Source organism: Pseudonaja textilis, chromosome 5 (genome assembly GCF_049901715.1).
Source record: "Pseudonaja textilis isolate UNSWEBS1 chromosome 5, rPseTex1.2, whole genome shotgun sequence".
In the NCBI taxonomy this organism is placed as follows: domain Eukaryota; kingdom Metazoa; phylum Chordata; class Lepidosauria; order Squamata; family Elapidae; genus Pseudonaja; species Pseudonaja textilis.
Window position 1 is genome coordinate 43,245,692 of NC_141994.1, and position 22,682 is coordinate 43,268,373.

General features: G+C 35.9%; 1 protein-coding gene across 2 annotated transcripts in view; it reads right to left on the reverse strand.

Annotated features, from left to right (window-relative positions):
* BLTP3B (bridge-like lipid transfer protein family member 3B) overlaps positions 1-22,682 on the reverse strand; it is a 72,201-nt gene that overhangs the window by 16,922 nt on the left and 32,597 nt on the right. The window contains exons 10-18 of one of the 2 annotated variants that reach the window (XM_087934650.1): positions 22,123-22,305; positions 21,596-21,711; positions 19,694-19,835; positions 17,436-17,629; positions 11,698-13,166; positions 10,748-10,923; positions 9,855-9,982; positions 6,888-7,038; positions 5,861-5,992 (exon numbers count right to left, since the gene is read on the reverse strand). In XM_087934650.1, the coding sequence (XP_087790776.1) occupies positions 5,973-5,992; positions 6,888-7,038; positions 9,855-9,982; positions 10,748-10,923; positions 11,698-13,166; positions 17,436-17,629; positions 19,694-19,835; positions 21,596-21,711; positions 22,123-22,305 (2,579 nt within the window). In that variant the 3' untranslated portion in view covers positions 5,861-5,972. Of the gene's footprint in view, positions 1-5,860; positions 5,993-6,887; positions 7,039-9,854; positions 9,983-10,747; positions 10,924-11,697; positions 13,167-17,435; positions 17,630-19,693; positions 19,836-21,595; positions 21,712-22,122; positions 22,306-22,682 lie in introns of those variants that run through there. The other variant, XM_026698036.2, reaches the window with a different exon arrangement.

Here is a 22,682-nt window from a genome sequence, read left to right on the forward strand (position 1 = left end):
CCATTTATCAATACATTTTCCTTTTGTGTGGCATTAATTGAGTTTAGCATTTTTGCAAAATTACCACCAAATTCCATCAAGTTAATCTGATGCTTCATAAAATCCCAATTTAGATGATCAAAGGCCTTTTGCGCGCCCAGGAAAACAAGGGCCACTTGGTTTCCTGGGTGCAATTCATAAAATTCTAGTATATCTATTATCGTTCTCGTATTATACCTAATCTGCCTCATGGGAAGGAATCCATTTTGATCAGGGTGAAATTTGTCGTTAAGCACTTTCTTTAATCTTTTTGCCATTACAGTCATAAAGATTTTATAATCTGAATTTAGAAGGGATATTGGTCTATAATTCATTATTTGATTGGCATCTGCACCGTCTTTGGCGATCAGTGTTATATAAGCTTCCTTCCATGATTCAGGAATTTTAGCTTCCAGTAATACCTCATTGCAAATCTCTCACAACACATTTTCTAATATTTCTCCTATCTCTTTGTATAACTCACTTGGGAATCCATCTGGGCCTGGTGCTTTATTGCTTTTTGGTTTTTTAATCGCCTCTTTTAATTCACAAGGTTATTTCTTTATTTAGTAACTCTTTTTTGTCCTCTGGTAATGGGTATGAAGCTCCTTCTTTCAAATATTCTTCTATTTTGTATAGGTCGACTGTATCTTGCTTATATAAGTTCTCAAAATACTGTCTTACAATTATCTTCTTTTTTTCCAAATCAGTCTCTATTATTCCATTTTTGTCCTCTAATTGGTATATCGTTCTTTTTTGGTTTTCTTTTTTCAATTGGTACGCTAGCCACCTACCAGGTTTATTTGTGTGTTCAAAATAATTTTGTTTTGTATATTGTAGCTTCCTGATTAGTTCCTCCTGGTCTAAAATGTTCATTTTATGCTTAGCTAGTGCCAGCTCGTTTCTAATTTGCTCATCTCCCGGAGTTTCCATTTGTCTATTTTCCAAATCTTCTAATTTTTTGTTAGGGTATTTTGTTTTTCCCATCTTTTTTATTTCTATTTACTGTATATGCTATAGATATTCCCCTTAAATGCGCCTTCGTTGTGTCCCAGAGATTCTGCAATGAGGTATCCTGTTATTAAATTTAAAGAAGCCAATTAATTCTTCCCTAATTTTTTGGATGTAGCTTTTTTCTTTCAGTAATTGCAAGTTAAGTGTCCATCTGCTTTTCTTGTGGGTTCAATCTTTCCAAGTTATCTGTAACAGTTTGTGATCTGCCCAGTTAAAATCTTTATATTCTGAATCTCCTTAAATAAGTCACTTTTTAGCCATGCCATACCTAGTCTAGACCATGACTTATGCGGGTTGGAGTAGAAAGTGAACTGAGTCACCCCTGGGTTCAACTTCCTTCATGCATCCACTAGTTCTAATTCTTCGGCCATCTCAAAAATCTCTTGGGCAATATATTCCTTTTTTTTCATGTTTTTGTTCACATGCATAGTCTTGACTGTTACTTGTAATTGCATTGTAATCTCCAAATATACAAATTCTTGGGTTGCCAATTTCTACCAATTTCTCATATAAAATTTTATAAAATTCATTCTGATTTTAATTAGGGGCATATATCCCCATTAATAGCATGTTTTTATTTTGTATGACCACCTCTACCATTAATATTCTCCCCTTTGTATCATTATAGATCAGTTTTGAAGTTATTTCCTCTTTAATGTATAGTACAACTCTTTTTTTTACTTCTGCCAATATTATGTATATTTTCCCCAATTTTTTATTTTGTAAGTGTCTCTGATCCTGTATTTTAATATGAGCCTCTTGGAGACAAATTATATCAGCTCTCTGTTTCTCTAATTTAAAAAATATTATCTTCCTATTAGATGGGTCATTTAATCCATTGATATTCATAGATATTAGTTTCATTCCTCTTTCCATTTACCCTCTTACTTCTATCCCTCGTTAGTTCTAGTTGTTGTTTGACTCCTAGTTCTCACTCCTATCTCTTTTCAGGCAGCTATTTCTTCACCTCTTTCCTTCTCTTACTCTCTCTCCCTCCTCTAGTTTTAGGTTGTGATTCTTCTTGGCTTGAAGTCTCGGGCTTGTCTCTGCTACTCAATTCCTCTTCTGTTCCTCCTATTTGTTCAAAAAAGTCTTGTGCCTTGGTTAAACTGTCTATTTTCACTCTCTTCTCCTTCCATGTTACCGTCTGGAGTGATCCATCTAAAAGAAATGCTTTTTTAAGTTAAGATAGTTAGTGAAGAATCGATAATCCTTCCTCTGCTCACAGATTCTTCTTGGCACCTGTTTCAGCACAATCACTTCTCTACCTTTATACTTTATTGTTTCTTCCATTGAGATCCTGTAAATTATATCCTTAACTCGCCTCCTAGCAAGCCTGATATGAACTTCCTGAGGAAGTCTGTGCCGCCTCGCATAGCTTGTGTGAAATCTGTACACATCATCCAATTCATTTACTATCTCATTTTTATCTCTTTGTAAGAATTCCGCTAGTTTTTCAGCCATTACCAGTGCTACATTTTCTTCTCTATCTTCCTCAACATTTTGAAATCTGAGGTAGTAGGAGGCTCTGTCCATCTCGAGATGGATCAAGGTCTCTTCCATTTCTTTGTTCTGGTCTGTAATTTTTTGTTTCATATGTTCTAATTTCTTCTCCATTTGGTTGGCTTGTTCTTCCATTATTCTAATCTTTTCTTCATTTAACCTAATGGGTTCCTGAATCTGGCCTATTTTTCCATCCAAGTTCATGATTTCAATTTTCATTTCCCCTATTTCATTCTTTAATTCTGTTTTCATTGTTTCTCTATTGGCTCTACTTTCAGTACAGTTTTTTGATATTGACTCCTGTAGTGCCAACATTGTTCCTTGAATTGCCAACAAGGGAGCTTGAACCAATCGGGTGCCAGTTGAAGTGTTGGGCTTCTCCCGGGCCAACATCCCTTCAATCGTTCGTTGGGCCGATGTCGTGGGACTGGGTAGTGATATTGTTGGTACAGATTTTCTCCCAGTTTTCGTGATAGAGGTAGTGCTAACTTGTCATATCTTTAATAATTTTGTACTGTTCATCCACTATTCTAGTTATATTATCCCGGATCGAGTTACCAACTACCATCAACTTTATCAATAATTTAAGACTTTTAATTTTCCTCTATTAATTAATTAGAAATTTCTATTGTTATTTAATTAATTAAATTAATTTCTTGTCACTGCTAGTTTTAAAAATTGCCAGTTAATCAACTATACACTCAATCTTTTAAAAGCAAATCAGTCGTTATTAGTCTAGCTTCTCAATTAGAAATAAATTAGCATGTTAATAAATCTTAATAAATGTGGTTTGATGTCAAGTCTCAAATAATCTAATAGTTAATCAGGTTAATCAAATAAGTAAGTATCCTACAATATTATAGCCAGATGCAAATATTTACGTTTGTTATAGTACTTCATCTATTGCTCTTCTAAACAAATTCAAAATTCAAATTGACAATTCTTAAATCTTAATAGTCCACAATATCCAACAAAGAGAGAGGATAAGAAAGAGAAAGAAAGAGCAGTTGTTTAAATTGTCAGTATACTGATCAATATACTGAGTTCATTAGTCTACCTTAAATCAAATACACTGCTCAAAAAAATAAAGAGAACACAAAAATAAGACATCCTAGATCTGAATGAATGAAATATTCTTATTAAATACTTTGTTCATTACATAGTTGAATGTGCTGACAACAAAATCACACAAAAATTATCAATGGAAATCAAATTTAGCAACCCATGGAGGTCTGGATTTGGAGTTACACTCAAAATTAAAGTGGAAAAAAACACTACAGGCTGATCCAACTTTGATGTAATGTCCTTAAAACCAGTCAAAATGAGACTCAGTAGTGTGTGTGGCCTCCACATGCCTGTATGACCTCCCTACAATATGTGGGCATGCTCCTGATCAGGTGGCGGATGGTGTCCTGAGGGAACTCCTCCCACATCTGGACTAAAGCATCACCCAACTCCTGGACAGTGTGTGGTGCAATGTGGCATTGGTGGATGGAGCGAGACATGTCCCAGATGTGCTCAATTGGATTCAGGTCTGGGGAACAGGCGGGCCAGTCCATAGCATCAATGCCTTCATCCTGCAGGAACTGCTGACACACTCCAGCCACATGAGGTCAAGCACTGTCTTGCATTAGGAGGAACCCAGGGCCAACCGCACCAGCATATGGTCTCACAAGAGGTCTGAGGATCTCATCTCGGTACCTAATGGCAGTCAGGCTACCTCTAGCAAGCACATGGAGGGCTGTGCGGCTCCCTTAAGAAATGCCACCCCACACCATTACTGACCCATTGCAAAACCAGTCATGCTGGAGGTTGTTACAGGCAGCAAACCATTTTACATGGCGTCTCCAGACCCTGTCACGTCTGTCACATGTGCTCAGCGTGAACCTGCTTTCATCTGTGAAAAGCACAGGGTGCCAGTGGCGAATTTGCCAATCTTGGTATTCTCTGGCAAATGCCAAATATCCTGCACGGTGTTGGGCTGTAAGCACAACCCCCACCTGTGGACATCGGGCCCTCATACCATCCTCATGGAGTCTGTTTCTGACCGTTTGAGCAGCCACAAGCACATTTGTGGCTCGCTGGAGGTCATTTTGCAGGGCTCTGGCAGTGCTCCTCCTGTCCCTCCTTGCACAAAGGCAGAGGTCACGGTCCTGATGCTGGGTTGTTGCCCTCCTACAGCCTCCTCCACGTCTCCTGATGTACTGGCCTGTCTCCTGGTAGCGCCTCCATGCTCTGGACACTACACTGACAGACACAGCAAACCTTCTTGCCACAGCTCGCATTGATGTGCCATCCTGGATGAGCTGCACTACCTGAGACACTTGTGTGGGTTGTAGACTCCGTCTCATGCTACCACTAGAGTGAAAGCACCACCAGCATTCAAAAGTGACCAAACCATCAGCCAGAAAGCATAGGAACTGAGAAGTGGTCTGTGGTCACCACCTGTAGAACCACTCCTTTATTGGGGATGTCTTGCTAACTGCCTATGCTTTCCACCTGTTGTCTATTTCATTTGCATAACAGCATGTGAAATTGATTGTCAATCAGTGTTGCTACCTAAGTGGACAGTTTGATTTCAAAGAAGTGTGACTGACTTGGAGTTACATTGTGTTGTTGAAGTGTTCCCTTTATTTTTTTGAGCAGTGTATATATGAGAGAGAGAAAGGGAAAAGGGGGCAAGATACAAAACAGAGAAATTAAATATCACTTTCCAAATAAATTTCTATATAAAATAACCAATCAATATTAATCTTTTATTATTTGAGTATATAAAGTAAATAAATATGAGATAAACTATCCAAGTCCAATAAATTCAAAAGGAAAAATAGGAACCTCAGTAGAAGGGATTCCGTTCCGTTCTCAGTTCTATTTGTCACTCCAGTTACGTTGATACAATTTACCGACGTTTGCCACTCTCAATGGTCACCTCCAGAGTTTGCACCATCACTCCTCAAGACTTTCTCAAAGTTCTGTCCAAATCCCTTTCTCAAACAGAATGTTTTCAGCGATCTCGCTTCAAACAGTTAATAACAGAAGGCTCTTTCCAGCAATATACACTTGCCTCTCCTTCTCAGTTTTCTTTTTAAAGTTGTATTTCCACTATTTCCCAGAGTTGGGGGTAGGAAACTAGATCACTGCCGCCACTTTCCACCTTCACCCTTTTCACTCTGGATATCAATAATACAAGCAGTTCTTCTTCAAACAGTACTCCAGTTGTAATCCAAAAAGTGTTTTTATTACCGATATCTTGCCCAATCTCAGTTTGCTATCTCCTCACTGCTTCCTTTACTGATGGCTCGTCGCATCCTCGGGTCTCCCCACGACAGACTGACTTCTTTCACCCTGGACTTCGGGCTCTCTTCATCGCCGCTTTGGGATCGCAACTCCCGATTGGACTCCAAGAGTCTCTCCTCACTTTGGTGATCCCTCCAGGATCAAACCACACCACGAACGGCTATCCAAGGTAAAAACCCTGATGCAGGAGATCAGAGCGAAGTTCTCCTGCACTGCCATGACGCGACATCATTAGAAGTCTCCGAATCAATATATATTTAATATGATATAAAAGCAGACCAAATAAAGGGATCTACATTTTGATAAGTAGTGCCTCCATAATTTTACATTAAAAGTAGAAATGGTTAACCCTTATAGAAAGTGTTCTTCCTCTCATACTTTCATGCATTTTTATATGCTTAAGTCATTTGTCCCAATGCTGATATTACAAACTCCATAGAATCTCTTCATGTTAAGATGTATTGAATAGTATTAAGTATTGACAATAATACTGTCAAGCTTCCCTCTAGGCAATCTAGATTAAAGCAATTAATTCAAACAAGAAGATTATAATGCAAAAATTCCAGCAAGAACTGTACTTTCAAATGAGGAGTATGTGTGAGTATGTGTAGAGAAAGAGGGGAGGAGGGAGAGATGGGGCAATCAATGGCTGCAAAACTCCTATCAATTTCCTTGAATTTTTTTCAGCATAGAGAAAACAGGTCTTGTCTCTTTTGGAAAATCAGGGCACTCTATATCTGTTAGTTTTAGAATCTGCTCTTCCTTTTTCTATGGTGACAAATAACTTGCATTGTTACAATATCAACTATATACATCTGATACAAGTGCTCAACAAGATGAGTGGTTGTTTCAATTGCTGAAGTTTTTTAAAAAAGCATTACTATCAGGTTCGATTTTTTTTTTTAAAAGAACATACACATATTTATAGCCCTCTAAACTATATGTGTCCAACATGACAATGTAGTTTTCATAATCCATTAACAAAAAGAGCAGTTGTTCAAGATACTGTTATTAAAGTGAAAATATTGTTAGTGCCCTTTTATGTTATTTCTTACCTGCTGTTCGGTTGCAGAGATAATGTCGAACACTGATATTGCCCAGCTGATTTGGTAAAGCATGATTTATCTGAAGGCATACTTCTGTGTCTTCACCTCTGATGTCAATTTCACCATTAATACCAAATATTTTAAAAACTACCACTGACATCTGTCAACAAAACAAAAAATGCAGATAATTTATTAAGATTCAGACAGATTTTTTTTCTTTTTCAAATACTTAGTATAATTTAGCAGCTTTATTTTGCTGCTCACTCTGTGAATCAGGGATGTACACATTGTTTCACATTTAAAATGTTTCTACTTTGAAATACTTCATTTTGGGTTAAAAAACAATTGTTTCAAGTTTAACATGCATTGTTCCTACCATTCCATAAATGCTTCAAAATACTTTATAGGATGGGTGAAATAGCTTGAGACAATTTTGGGGGGTTTTAGGCAAAACTTTTGATCTCAAAATATTCTGCATACTGCTAAATAAAGTTGTTTATATCTGATCTAAGTTAGCAGTATTATTATAGAAGCTAATAGCAACCACTGTAGTCTGTTTTTTCACATTTGCTTAGATTTTTAGTATTTCTAGCTACTAAAGACTGAGAATATGCTTTGCTAAATCAAATATGCTAATTATATATTCATCAAATTACAAGTATATATCTAAGTATAGATGTGTAATACATCTTAATGACCTCCTGTAAAAACATTGGATACAGGCAATATAGTACCTCAGACAGAATCAATGCAGCTGGAAAAGTTTTCAGATGCAAAAAAAGACTTCCGAGAAGCTAGACAACCATTTAATATGGGTAGTCCTCTACTTACAACCTTTCGTTCTGTGATCAAAGTTACAACGGCACTGAAAAAAGTGGTTTATGGTCATTTTTCTCATGACTGTTGCAGCATTCCCATGGTCATATGATCAAATTCAGACCCTTGGTAACTTGCTCATATTTATGACAGTGGCAGTGCCTTGGGGTCATGTGATCACCTTTTGAAATCTTTTGACAACCAAAGTCAATGGGAAATCCAGATTCACTTTACAACTGAAATACTAACTTAACAACTGCAGTCATTCATCTAACAACTGTGACAAGAAAGGCTTCAAGTTCCTGGGGATCCACCTCTCTGAGGATCTGTCTTGGCAGATCAACACCACCAGCCTTATCGAGAAAGGTCACCAGCGCCTCTTCTTTCTGAGATTACTGAGGACGAATCACCTTTCCCCAACTATTCCGATCAAATTCTAACGCTGTGCAGTCGAGAGCATCCTAAGCAGCTGTATCTCAGTCTGGTATGGAAATTGCACCATTAAAGAAAGGAAGGCATTACAGAGGGTGGTGAAAACTGCCCAACGCATTATAGGGATCCCACTTCCTGCCATTGTGGACATTCAGAGGAAACGATGTCTGCAAAAAGCCCACAGCCATCGTTAAGGACTCCTCCCATCCAGCCCATAAACTGTTTACCCTTCTTCCATCTGGGAAGAGGTTCACGTGCCTGCAGTCCAAGACGAGCAGGCTAAGGAACAGCTTCTACTTACAGCGGTCTCCTTACTGAACTCCTCAACTCGTCTATCCCCACATACACACCGATATTTCCCCGATAATATATATCTTGTATAAACTCTGTGCATTATACTTATATTCAATATGTTCATAAACATTCTGTACAGTCGTATATATTCCTTCCATAGACATATATTCTGTATATTCATAGATGTTCTGTATATTCATATATAGTTATATATTTTATATACACATACTTCATTGTTGTTTTGCACTTCTGGTTAGATGCTAACTGCATTTCATTGCCTGTGTTCATGTGCAAGGACAATAAAGTTGAATCTAATCTAATCTAAAATGGGCCAAAACTCCTTTAACTACTGCCTTGCTTAGCAACAGAAATGTTGGCTTCAATTGTGGTCATAAATCGATGATTACCTGTAATGGAAATCCAGGGTTTAAATATGGTCCCTAGAAAGTTCTGCTGACTATCTTACAATGACCCAAAACACATAAGTATTGCCACCAAAGATTAGTTAAAGTAGGAAAAAGTTAATGTTTTGGAACAATCAAGTCAGAGTCCTGACTGACTTTAATCCTATAGAAATGTTGTTGTGGAAGGACCTGGAGTGAGTAATCCACAAGAGGAAGTCCAACAACCTCCTTGAACTGAAGCTGTTCTATAAAGAAGAATCAACTAAAATTCCTCCAAGTCTATATGTAGGATTGATCAAAAGATGTCAAAAATGTTGCTCAAGCAGGGCACATCAATCATTAAAAACAAAGGCTCACATACTTGTGCCGACACACAAATACGTAGCTTTGGATCATTTTGCTCAATAAATAAATGAATAAATGTAATGGGATGTAATGTGAATAAATGTAATGTGGTCCTTTGTTTTAATTGGATTCTCTTTATCTACTTTTAGAACATGGGTGGACAACAGATGATTATTTTAAGTATATTTATGCAGGAACATTGAAAATCAAAAAGGGTTCACAAACTTTAAAGCACCACTGTAACTCTTCAACTGCCCCATATAAGCCATTTTTCCAAATAGTCCTTCTACCAACCAAAGATATCCATCTTGTCTGGAGAAAACACAGGGGACTGTTTGTTAACTAATTAAATCTGCTAGCCCCATTACTTCCTCTTCTCTAGGGATTTAAGGTTTCAGGTGCGATTTCCTGAAAATTATAGTTGAACAAGACAACATTTTATTCTATTTTTGGTTAGTGAAGCATTTTGAAACTCTAATCATCTAGTAGAGTCTTGAGTTTATTTAACTTTTATGACAACAGTAAAATAGTAAACTGTATTGCATTTTTGTTTCGCAAGCACCATTTTTTAAATCAAGGCTATGCATTAACCCCCCTCCCCAAATTCTACAATTAAAAGAAGTATTTTAGTTTTCCAAAAAGTTGTTTAGATATCTAAAAGTGTTCTTTATTTTTGGAGTATTACCATTTCTTCACTAGCATCCTGAGTACACTCTGAAATGGCACTGAGGACATCTGGAGATGATTCACCATAATTTTCATTCTCTGTGCCTTCATCAGGTATATTTTCCACTGGTTTATTGGATAAGATAGCTGGCATATTCACATTATGAAAAAAGAGATGTTTTGTGAATAAAGATTGAATATTCACATGCAAACATTTAAGGTAGCTTAATCTAGTTGCACATCAAACTACATAAAATAAACTGTTGATTAAATTTTGCTATTTAAAATGGGACGAAGAGATAAAAAGGATACATTGTGATCTAGTTAGTTGATAGACAGAGAGACTGCAGATAGACAGGAATATTCAGCACAAAGTTTAACCAAAGTAGGATGCAGATTCCTACTATAAAGCTTCAAAGAAACCTGATTGTTTGAATTCTTTCTTGCATTTTATTTAAAACTTCTCTAAAGTTTTTAAATTTTGAAAATGTAACAGTAAATAAAAAAGTACCCATAACTTTGCAAATTATAGTAAATATGCTCAATGCAAAACACAATTTCATGCTTAATAATAGTATGTGTGTGTGTATAAGAATTTACAATCCCCATTTAACTATAATTAAAATTCATCAATGATGAATATGCTATGGATGAATTTCAGCTGACTTGCAATCATACTGGCAGTTATCTGAAACTCTGACTCTCTGGTGATATATTAAACCAATCAAACAAATGAAAGAGCTATCAATATATCATATTTTCTAATTATGGTAATTTGTTTATGTAAGCGAAAAGGATACATCTGAAATCTATAAAATATTTTTAAAGCATGAAATAAAGTTAGTTCTTGTACTTGTGAAGAAAAGAGGTAGTATTGATTATATTCAAAAGTGTGTCAGAAAGTTTGTACACCTTTTTCCAAAAAGCTTTGGCTGTCACTTCCATCACTTTCCAAGTAGTGCTCCTCAAAGAAGATACTATCAGTAGAAATGGTATCCAAGGAGGCTTGTGATGGACTTTTCTTCATGTTCTTATAAGAAACAGAGAATGCAGGGAGATTGGACTGGCACGATTCCTTAGGCTTTCCACTTTTTGATATAAAGATATTAGGAAACCATTACTTAAAGTAGAGAAAATTACAAAATAAATAAAATCCTTTAAAATATGTAATTAAAAGAAATGTTGATGGAAATATATTCTGAAAGAAATATTGATGAAAATATATTCTGAAATCACAAGTAGTAATTATACCAAATAATATATTCACACTGGCATTCAGTAGTCATATTACAATCCTATATTTAGAACCAATATATGTACATATTAAAAGATGATAGATTTGTGATTTTGTTTTAAGTGATCCCGGATAAAATCCTTTATCTAGCAGGCAACTGCATTTTTCATAAATTTCCTAAAGTAAGTATTGTAGGAAATCCATGCAATATTCACAACCGCCACCATTTATAAATGAATTTGTAACATAAGAATGTAATAGGTAGGAGTATGAAAAAATGATGCCTTCTGATTCATTTCAACCACAAGGGACTTTTCTCTAGCTCCAGCTGCATACTGATTATTGTTTCAATATATTGTATCATTCAGAACTACATGGAGCATTCCTATAGATATGCTAGCTGCTGCCAAAAGAAATATATGGAAAACAGGATTTAACAGGTAAATTATGACTATAATACAGAACAGATGCAATGCAATATATTAAAACATATTAAAAACTTGACAGCCAGCTTCCAGCTTTGTAGTATCAACAAGTAATCTAAAGGCTCAGAACACCTTTAATCCCTCTAATTTTACTCTACTGTCCAGGACCTAAACCATGTTAATTTATAGAATATTTTCTGTACCTTAATGAAGACTGAAATGCAAGCATTTTTGCTGTGTTCGATTTTTCTTTGCCATTTTCAAACTTCTCAGACTGTCCCACAGAATCTGTTTCAGTTTCTATGACTTTAACAGTTGAGCATTCTGCTTTACTTTTGTTATTTGAGAAACCGCTTTTCTCTTCTTCCTTGCCCATCAGTATTTTGATATTGTCTTCTCTGCAATTTGACATATCAGCCAGTTCTCTTGGAAAGGAATTGTCACTTAGTAATTCACAAATTTCTTCTGAATCACTATGACTGAAAAGCCCACTATTGCTTTCTTCATTCACTTTCCTCCAAAGTTTTTCTGCTGTATCATTCAAAAATGAACTTTCACTTGGCAAATTCATGTCACTATTTGATTTTAAAACTGGATCTATCAGAAGATTAAGATTAGTATTCAGAGACCCACAATTGCTTACAACATTAGTATCTAAATTGTTCATCTGTGTAGTAGAAGTAGAAACTAGCTTGCTTTCTGATTCATAAGCTTCTCTGTTTTCCATGGGTAAGAGATCTGATGTCCCTGGACCGCCTTGTTCTAAAACAGGAGGGTTGCATATGCTTCCTTGCACTAGTGGATGAAGCAACAAAGCTATGTCAGCACTTTTCAATAAGATCCCAATACAGGCATTTGCCTCTTTTGCTGGGTTCCCTGTCACAGTCTCTACATCCTTCATCAAGTTGTCCAGGAGTAACGCAAGGGAATCTTGTAGGTAAAGTAAGAAAAGATATTGGTAATGATTTATCTGCATGCTTACATGTTTTTGAATATGAAGTAAAACATGAATGTCTGCAACATATGCAGACTGAGATCCTGAAGTGTTTTTAGAGGAGCACAAATTTTCACTACCACTGGGGAAAGCTTCCATCTCAGTACTATAATACTCTTTCAGACGTTTTTTATGCTGTAGGCGATCAGCAAGGTCACAAGACTCACTTTTCAGAATGTTGAGAGAGTCCTGATTGCAAAAAGGCTCTTTGTGTGACTGTTCATATCTCATAGGTTGACAAATCCAAACTGTAAGTGGGAATGAATCCACAAAACTTATTGGCCGTCCTTTCCCACTCTTCATTCCTTCATAGTCCATCCAAAATTGAGAAAAATGCACTGCCCAAACATCTGACGCAGCTGAGGTTTTGAGTGCACATTTATTCAGTTGAGGAATAATAATACCTTTATAGATATCGTGCAGTTTTGTATCTTGTTCATGGGCATGCCTTTCAAAAATGGGATGCAAAAGATTAAAACAGTCAGAAGATTTGGGAAACTCTGTGAAAGTTCTACTGAAGAATGTAGAGTCTTTGAAGTTTTGGAATGCTGCTTCCAAATCAGAGTGTCTACAGTATGCTGAATGTCTAGCATTTGTAGCAATCATTTCAGAACTTTGAATGGAAATTGCATATGGATCATCTCTATGGTTTTGCTTCCTTTCAGAAGGAATGATGAGCTACAATGATAAAAAAGTAAACTTGGTTAGAAAACCATATGTGAAGATCAAACAGGATTCATTGAATAAATATTCTTCAAATGTTAGGAACAAGAAAGAAAAGTAAATTGTCCAAGGAGTATTTGATCAATACAGATAAAAGTTATTAATATATGTAGCTCTCCAAAATGTGGCTTGTACAATCCCTGAAACAGCTGAACAAGAGAATGAGGAAAATAGTAGTCTAAATGTCTGGTAGTAGATTTGGGCTTAAGTCTAAAGTATAATATAAATGAGTATCAAATTGATGACGCAAAGGAAAAGATGAATTTGCTAATGAGTATAGTTGCACAACATTAATTCACTGAATTTTTATAGCTGCTTATCTCAGTCAATGACTCTTTCTTCAAAACTATTAAAATACTAAGAACATTTTAAAACAATAAAAACTAGCAGAAACATCCAAATTTAAAAAACACAGCAGCTAAGATATTTGGCCACTTAACAAGACAGCCAAGAAATGGTGCCCTTAACACATTCAGCATCTTAGGCACTGGCTAACAGGGCTAGTGCCATTCTAATCTCCAAAAGAAGAATGTTCCATAGAATAGGGACCACTGTGGAAAAAGCTCGCTATTGTGGTTTATACTCTAGTAACTTTCTAACTAGGTTAGTTTAAGCAGTATATAAGAAAGCCTTAAAGATAATGTGTGAGTTAGTTCAGACTACAACAGCTAGTACTGTGAATAATGTAGTCAAATTGAATAACATATCCATTCTGAAGGAACTATATTGGCTACTCATTTCCTTTAGTAGCAATTCTACCTGGAAACCTATACTGATTGTCTCCCATGTTTCTCCACCTGTTCCTGAAAACTGGATTTAAAAATTCCCATCTAGAGAAGAGAGGTATGGTGATACCACAGTATCTGATTGATCATTCTACTATCCTGCTCTTTCCATCCAAGAAGGGAAAACTATCCTTGTTGCTGGGCTATATATAGGGAAGGCAACGCTTGCTACCTGGCTTATGTGTTGATGGTGTTACAAGTTCCTGCCTTCTCCTTTTAAATATTGCAACTTTCTTACTACTTCCTATTCATTTGTTTCTCATTAGATACATGAATGGCTACATACATACATGAATGGCTTTACACATCTTTCCCATGTTTCTCCTTTGAAGTTACTACACCATAGCTTCAAAGCTACCATTGTTAAAGTAGAGGGAACAAATTGTTCCTTTCTTTCACAGTGGTGGGTAGAAATTTTGTGTCAATAAAGAACTGATAGCTGAAATTCAAGGAAGCGAGGAAGTACTATTCATTGATACTTTGTAACATTGTTCAAACATTAAGGAGGGAGAACTATTGCAGAACAATGGAAGTGTAAGAAAGTGTAAGAAAGAAAGAGGATGGCTAGGAAATATAAGATTGCGCTCAGAATGGAATGGAATGAATATACTAGACTCCATGATGTTTATGAGCCATTGCATCAATTGGAAGAAAAAAAAGGGAAGCTGCTGACTAGCTAAGACCATAGCAACTCATCGTGAAAAAAATCATCAGCAACCAGAAACAATGGACAAGTCAAGCACTACAGGCAATTGGAGTTGCAGATGTCACTAAATAGGAATAAAGCACAGTTAATTAAATACTCATAATGTTTTAACAAGGCTTCTAAGGTAAAACAATATTTCTGAAGTACTTTTCAAAACAGAGGTGGGGAGTGTATTTGCAGAAGGCTTGGACTAGGTCAGGAGTCTGTAACTTTAAACACTCAAAGAACCATTTGGACCCATTTCTCTCAGATAAGAAAACACCGGAAGCCAATAATTTAACAACCAATGTGACTGAATGGGCGTGGCCAACTCAACACCACTCAGTCCCACCCAGTCACATGACTCCTCCCCCCAGCCATGTCTACCCAGCGATCATTAGGGAAGAGAACCGGTTGTTAATTTGCCCCTCCTGGCCCTGCCTCACCCCTCTTCTCCCACAATCTCTTGCCACACCTGGCCTCAGGTGTGTTGTTCACCTTTCTATGTCTCTCTCTCTCTCTCTCTGCCTCTTTCTCTGTCTCTTCCTACCTCTCCCTTTCTCTATTTCTATTTCTCTCCTCTCTCTCTACTCTATCTCCTGTCTCTCTCTCTCTCCTCCTCCTCTCACTCTCCTCTCTTTCTCTCCCCCCCTGTCTCTCTCTCTGTCTCTTTTCTCTCTCTCTTGCAAGGCTGCGCTGATCTGGTAAAGTCTCATTGGGCCCCTTTGCTACTCCTTTTCTTTCTTCTTGGCAACTTTCAGAAATCCAGGCTGGCTGAGGAATGAGCGCAAGCTGCGGTGGAGCCTTCCCTGAAGACAACCATTCTCCTCTACTTGTGATGCCCTGGCCAGGAGGGCACCCACTAGCGGGGAGACTCTCAAGTGAGTGGTTGGGCTTGGCCCAAGTGCAGCAAAGGCACACGGGGTGGGCAGGTTAACTGGCTGATGGGCGAGCATCTTTGGCGAGGGCATTCCAGCTTTCTCCAAGCCTGATCCGCAGATTGGGCTTGCAAGGTTCGGCAGGGCCAGTCCCGCTTCCCACTGACCTGAGCTTCTTTACTCCTCCAGTGGAGTAGGCCACTGGCAGCGTTGATTGAAAAGCATTCTCCAGGCGACAAATGTCCCCCATGCAAGGTTTAAAGCCACAGATGGGCGCTAAGGGCCCGTCCTCCTTTCTGTCATCTCCTCCTCCCATCCTGCCAGCCCTCATCTAAGCAAGGCTGCAGCCGGGTCAGGCCAGAATCTCAGAGCAAAGAGCAAGTTGCACATCTCCCCGAGCAACTGAGGCACGCTCAGCACCAACAAGGGCTGGAAGAAGCATGTATTAGACCCAACAAGAGATGAGGCACCAGAGAATCAGTCCCGGCCGCTTCTTCATCCCCATTTTTGCTCTTACCTTTTCAGGCTGGGCGAGGAGTGACGGGGAGGGGGGAGGGGCAGGGCCAGCCAGTAGTGGGATCAGCCTGTTTGCTGAACTTCAGAAGAAATTTACTGGTTCGGCAGGGAGCCACAGCAGAGAAGTCAAAGAGCCACATGCAGCTCCATAGTCGTGGGTTGCCAATCCCTGGACTAGGTGAAGCATTGTTCTTACACTCAGGATAGGGTGAATGACAAATTGATTATGGGGCAAACAGAAACTGTGGATCTGGCCTAAGTCTAAATAAGCTGGATCTGCCTCTCTTTAAAACCCTGAGTGGTATCAAATAGTTGAAGGACCACCTCTGGCTATAATATCCAGTCCATGTTTAATATGGTCAGAAAGTATTTTTTAAAATAGCTTGGATACATTGCATAGCAGTGAGTCCTCTCTCTTGCAGTCTCCAATTATGGAACTTCTCATGTAAACACGAGTGCTACTATCACTGCATTTTTAGTACCTAGTTAAATACTTTTTGTTTACACAAGTATTTTCATTTATTTAAATGTTTTGTTCTTTTTCATCTTACTGCTTTTATTATTATACTTTGATTACTTATAACTTCCCCCATTTTACGATTTTAAAATCAAAGCAATAATAAATCTCAGCTTGCTGTAATTCTGCAGAGGAATCTATTCCTTTTAAAGTTTTCTATGCCCAAGGAATCCATATACCCTTGACTATCAAACAACTACTATCTCCAATATGCTATATTTATAAATTGATCTCCATAGCTACAGATACATTACTGATTCTCAGAATGTTTCTTTTCTGATATGTCTATTATACTGTCATTCTTTTTAGGTTCAAACAGTCCAGCTATTTGATTTGTTTTCCCCAGGCATTTATATTGTTGCTTTAATACTTAGAAGCTAGAAGCTTAGAAGTTCTTTATGAGTGGGGAAAGTTTAAAACTTCCAATTCCATAGCATGAAGACTGATTAATTTATAAATTACCATTAATTTATAAACATTGAACTTAAAAGTTGTGTATTCTCCCACAACTATTAGAACCTTTTATGAAAAGTTAATAATCAATCTTATCTATAATATACAATCACAGACACTGGAAATATTATATGGTATCAGTGTTATACTGAGAAATATATTCAAAAACATGCAGGTTCTTTCAGGTATGTTAGAAATTTGAAAATTTAAAAATCTGAAAGGTTTTATAAAAGTTAGAAACCAAGGCAAATACTGGCACATTGTCCATGATCTGTCATTTAAAAATGGCTCCATGGTTTCAAAGTTTCAAAACAAGGACTGTTGTCATACATCATTCTATATAGGAAACAAACATTTAGCAATGTTGTGTTATGCTTTTGCAAACTGTACCTTTATCATTAATCCATCAACTCGAACATCAACATGTTCTTCTGATTTTGAATTGTCATTTAACTTGTACATGGCCATAAACTGACTGAGACTCTGTTTCATATCCAATACAAATTGATTTAGCCAAAGAATACTTCTCTCGTCCAAAGTGAACTGCAGTGCATTTAGCTGAATATACAAGTTTGCATTTGGAACTAAAGGAAATGAAAATAAAATTATACATATTAAAATGTTTTAAAAGTAGAGTTACTATGACTATAATAAGGTAGGTGCTTGAAGAATATTGGCACTAAGGAAAATAGCTGTGGTTTCCTTAGTGTGGCATTAGATCTTACCCTCTAACAATATTTTAATAAGTGCCATAGTAGAAATGAGATTTGAAAAAAAAATCACAAACACCAGTGAAATTTACAACAAAAATTGCAATACATAGCTTTTTATATAGCTATTATTCCTTTTAGGATATTCCATTCCAATTCTAGTTCCTTTATAATTATTCTACCATCCACTTTAATGATGTTCAAAATCTTGTGATGTTGAACACATTCTGACTTTATTATATTCAGGAAGATAGTCCTTATATCTTTTTTCTGCAAAACTTGATGCTTTTCTGAGCAGTCTAATCTTCCTTTACAACAATGAACACCTAAATACTTACTGTTCTTTATGGTAAGAATAATAAGCAAACACTAAGGCAACAACCATGAATGCGAAAAGTCTAATCTAAGCAACACTTAGATAATTTCTTCTGCTTTAAATGTCTGTTACTAGTGAGAGTAGAGGCAGTTTCTCCCCACCTACCTACTCACTCTCAAGATCATTTATACAGATGCCTACTTGATGTGCATATATGCAAGATATGCAATCTGATATAATATTATATAAAGGAGTTCCAGGAGAAAATTTCAACTTGTTATGACTAGATATTTATTATAAACTTACAAAAAATGCACAAAGAACATTGCAAAAGCAATAGTGTGGGGCATTAACAGCTGGACACAGAATTTGCAACTATTTGAAAAATCAATGTAAATATTCAATAGAAAAAATCAAGACAAAACCGTTCAGGTTTTTTGTCAGGATTTAAGCATTTGATTAGTGTAGTAAACAGGGTTGCATCTTTGGACAAAGAATATTATAAGGATAGGGTTATTTTCCCTCCATAATCTCATAACGATTTCTCTACAATGAAAGCATCCTTCATACTACCAAAAATGGATAATTTTTCATTGGGCAAGTAATGTAACAGTTTTAAAGAGCCTAATATTAAAGTGAAAAAATTAAGCATTATTTTTAGACTGAATTTTTAATCATATACCAAATATTTTAAGCCAGTGGTCAGCAACTTTTCCAGCTCCGAGGACTGGCAGTGGTAGCAGCTGGCCATGGTGGCAGAGGGGGATGAAAACACATGCAACCTAATCCCACACATGCAGAAATGGAAATTCATGTGCTCATTCACAATTTGTGCAACCAAACCATGGACTAGAGTTGGGGAATCGTTTTAAACAAGATAAATGTGTTATATGCAGTGCTAAGTAAATAGTCTTAAACTTTGCTTTTGAAATATTTGTCAAACCTGCCCTATGATGTAATCCTCTAACTTTTCTTCCCTTCTTAGGTTGCAGTGGTTAGAACATGTCTATTATAATTTTATTGGAAAAAAATACATTCCATATAAGTAGGAATTTTAATTTTGAAATGCTGGGATTAGGTATAGCAAAGCAAAAGAAAATCAGTTTATCTAACACTAGATATTTTGTTTATGTTTTTTATGTTTTGCAAAGCTAGAAAAAAAATCTACATCTGATTTATCAATATCTACCTAACCCTATTTTTTTTTCTCAGGTGTATCTGCTAGAAATAGATGTAACTGCCCTGAATATAGGAGAAACTTCATTTTAATGGTTCGAGTGGGAAATAGGAGTATCCATTATTCCCAAATGTCTGTTAATTTGAAAGTAATTAACAAATACCTTTCCGTAATACCTGCATCTTTTGTATACCAACACAATTATTCAAAAAACATAATCTGTGTTATGTTATATTGCTGCAGAAAATATGACAAAATTTAACTATCTTATTCAGACTATTTTGGATTTAAAGAGATTGCCATTATTTGAAGGAAATTTCCAAATAGGAATATGGTTCACTGTATCTGCCGACCGCTAAATATGAATCCTTAAATTGAGGATCTGCTCTACTTTCAAAACAGCCACAATATTTAACAAATGGGAAAAGATAAGAAAACATTTTACTAGGAAAGTCTTTGCCATCTGGATAATAGTATTCAGTGAATTCAATATGAATGGCTGGCATTTCTCGTGGGAGATAGAGCGATTTTTTATTGCAAGAAATAAGAGTTTTAGGAGAACGACGACACTGGTCTGCTGTAGAGACCTGAAAATGAGAAATTCAGCATTTAGGTTTTGTGAAGTACAAGCGTTAACAACTTCTCACCTATCACTTTTCAGTTATTAGGAAAAAGATTTTCATTTTAATACCACCTCCAAAAAAAACCAAATACATCATTTTTGTGGCCATTTATGACACTTGGTGTGTAGTACTGGATTTGTAGATAGCATAAAAGGAAATGTCATTCTTAATATGCTGTAACATTTCAATAATTATTTCTTAATTTTAAACAGTTGTATAATTAAGCCCTTTTCCTAGTTTGGTTCCAATGATATTAAAATCAGAGTTTAAAACATTTGTTATTATGCTACAAAATATAATACCTTAAAATTAATGTTAATAATTTGTGTATGTACCTTACGTACTATAAGTTAACATGTCTTTAAGCTTACTGTTTACTGTCATACATTTTATATATTTAATGAAATAAAATAAGAAAAATAAATTAAATTGCCTGAAATAGATATAAATAATTCTAGAAATAATTTAAAGCATTAGCTAGAAAGATAGAAAATATTTATATTAACATCTAAATTTGTAATACTATAATTTGCAAATATTACATAATCATTAAGGATTAATCAACTTAAGAAGAATTGATTAAATCAGTTCAGATTACTCAGGACAACAATGTTTATAAGATTCTTCTTCTCTCCGAGATCAGACACAGAAATTTCATCTGAGAAAGTTAAATCCTATAGTAGATATATCCTCTCGAAACAGATAATTATATCCCAAGATGGGTGGTTTAATAAGCTTTATATATAGCACAACAGAAAAATTCACTTGTTACCTCTTCAAGAAAATCCAAAATATACTTCTTTTTAAGGTGCATAAATTGTGATACTTTTCATCATACAAAAATAAAACCTATAGTAAAGAACTGCTTGCTTATTATAACCAGATATGGAGTGGTATGTATTATTCATAAAAGTTCTACAACGGCTTACAATATAAATAATTATAACTTAAACTCAAGATACAGTCAATTGTAATAATCTTTTTTTTAAAAAAAGCCCTCTCCTTACCTCAGAAATCTTCAAAGGGGGCATGCTGAGCATTGCATGAAGCCTGGAGCAGACTTCTGCTATACTGTATATCAGGGAACATATGCACTTGTCATTTGGAAATGGTTGCATAGCTGTTACATTTCCATTTAAACCCTCTATTTTGTTGCTTGTGTGTGCCTTGCCTTTTGCCTGCCTCCCAACAGAATGTTGGATCAGCCAATCAGGATGCAGACATGCATCTCCATACAATATATAGTTGAGATTTGGATAGTGTGTGCATTGGTCCATCTGCAACCAATTGCAAACTATATTTACCCATCAACCCCTTCCCAACATAGGTATGCATCGATGCCTATGAACAGTAGTGGGCAAGTCTAAATCAAGCTTAAGAAATGGACCAACTGTCCAATTAAATTGCAATGGAAAAAGATCCTAAAAAAAAAACCCAGCAGCAAATAGTTCCTGATTTTCATTCTGATAATTTATAAACTAGAAAGGCAAAAGAGATGGCAGATTACATAATGTCCGCTTAATCTGATCAAATAATTTTTTCTGCCAATTATAGGACTAAAAACTAACAGAAATATAACATAAGAAAAAATCTCTTTATGCCAACAATTAGTTTGGCAAAATCTCTGTCATTGATTGATGGTCAACACTTGTATTGGGAACCTCATAATTTGGAACATAAAAGAGTATTATTAATTTGTTGTAGCAGTCATTATTTAAATGTACCTGATAAAAATTGACATCTGCAAGTCTAACTACCACTGGGCTAGACATCAATTTCTCCTTTGGCTGCTGTGATGACATAAAAGTCTTAGAAATTCCTTTGGACATTTGATCCTTGCCTACAAGAAATAAAAAGCATAAAAGCACATACAGTGTAGGCCATCTTCTAAAATCCCCTCTATTCATAGAGGGGATAATGTAGAAATAATTAAAATAACCTAAAATTTCAATAAGAAAGCAATGAAAGGAAACAGTATAAACTGACTGATTAATTACACAATTCATATCGGATTGAATACATTATTTATCTTCACTAATAAATATTATTTATATTATAAGCATCAATCTCCCAAATTAAACTTATACTTACATGGGAGACTACAATATAGTATGAATAAAGATTACAAAAATATAAAGAAAGACACCAATTTTATTCAAAGCAAATGTATTGGTGTTTCTAATCTAATCAAATCAAATTAATAGGACCTGGGTCCACAAACAGGTAAAGGTAAATGAAAAATCCTAAATACCTATCTGTATATGCTGTGGAGACTCCTGGACTGGGGATTTAACTGGAGAATCTAAATTGTGATCTTTCACAGCCTGCTTAAGCAATTCAACATTTCCTTTGAACTCTTGCAGCAGTTCTTCTGCCCATTCACTTCGGGTTTTTGTAGCATCACTGTAATGCATCCAATGGCTGCAGCTCTCATCTACAATTGTATATTTAATAAAAATGAAAAGGAATTTAAGCACCTACTTAAATCCATTTATGTTTCAACATTTTATTCGTATTTGATGTATTTTAAAATATTTGAAACTATTTAAATTATTTGTTTAGATTCCAGTTTGTAATTGCCTAACATCCGTATTAAGGCAGTAAAGATGTAATGAATTTAAGAAAAGACTTACTGTATCATTTCAAAGATCCATCTAATCTAGCATTTGTCAGCATTTGTCACTTAGTTGACATTACTGGGAATGCTGGCATTGTGCCATTAAGTGACACATCTCACTTAATGATTGCTTTGCTCAACGGCGACCAAGATTCTGGTCCCAACTGTCATAAGTCAAGTACTACCTGTGCATA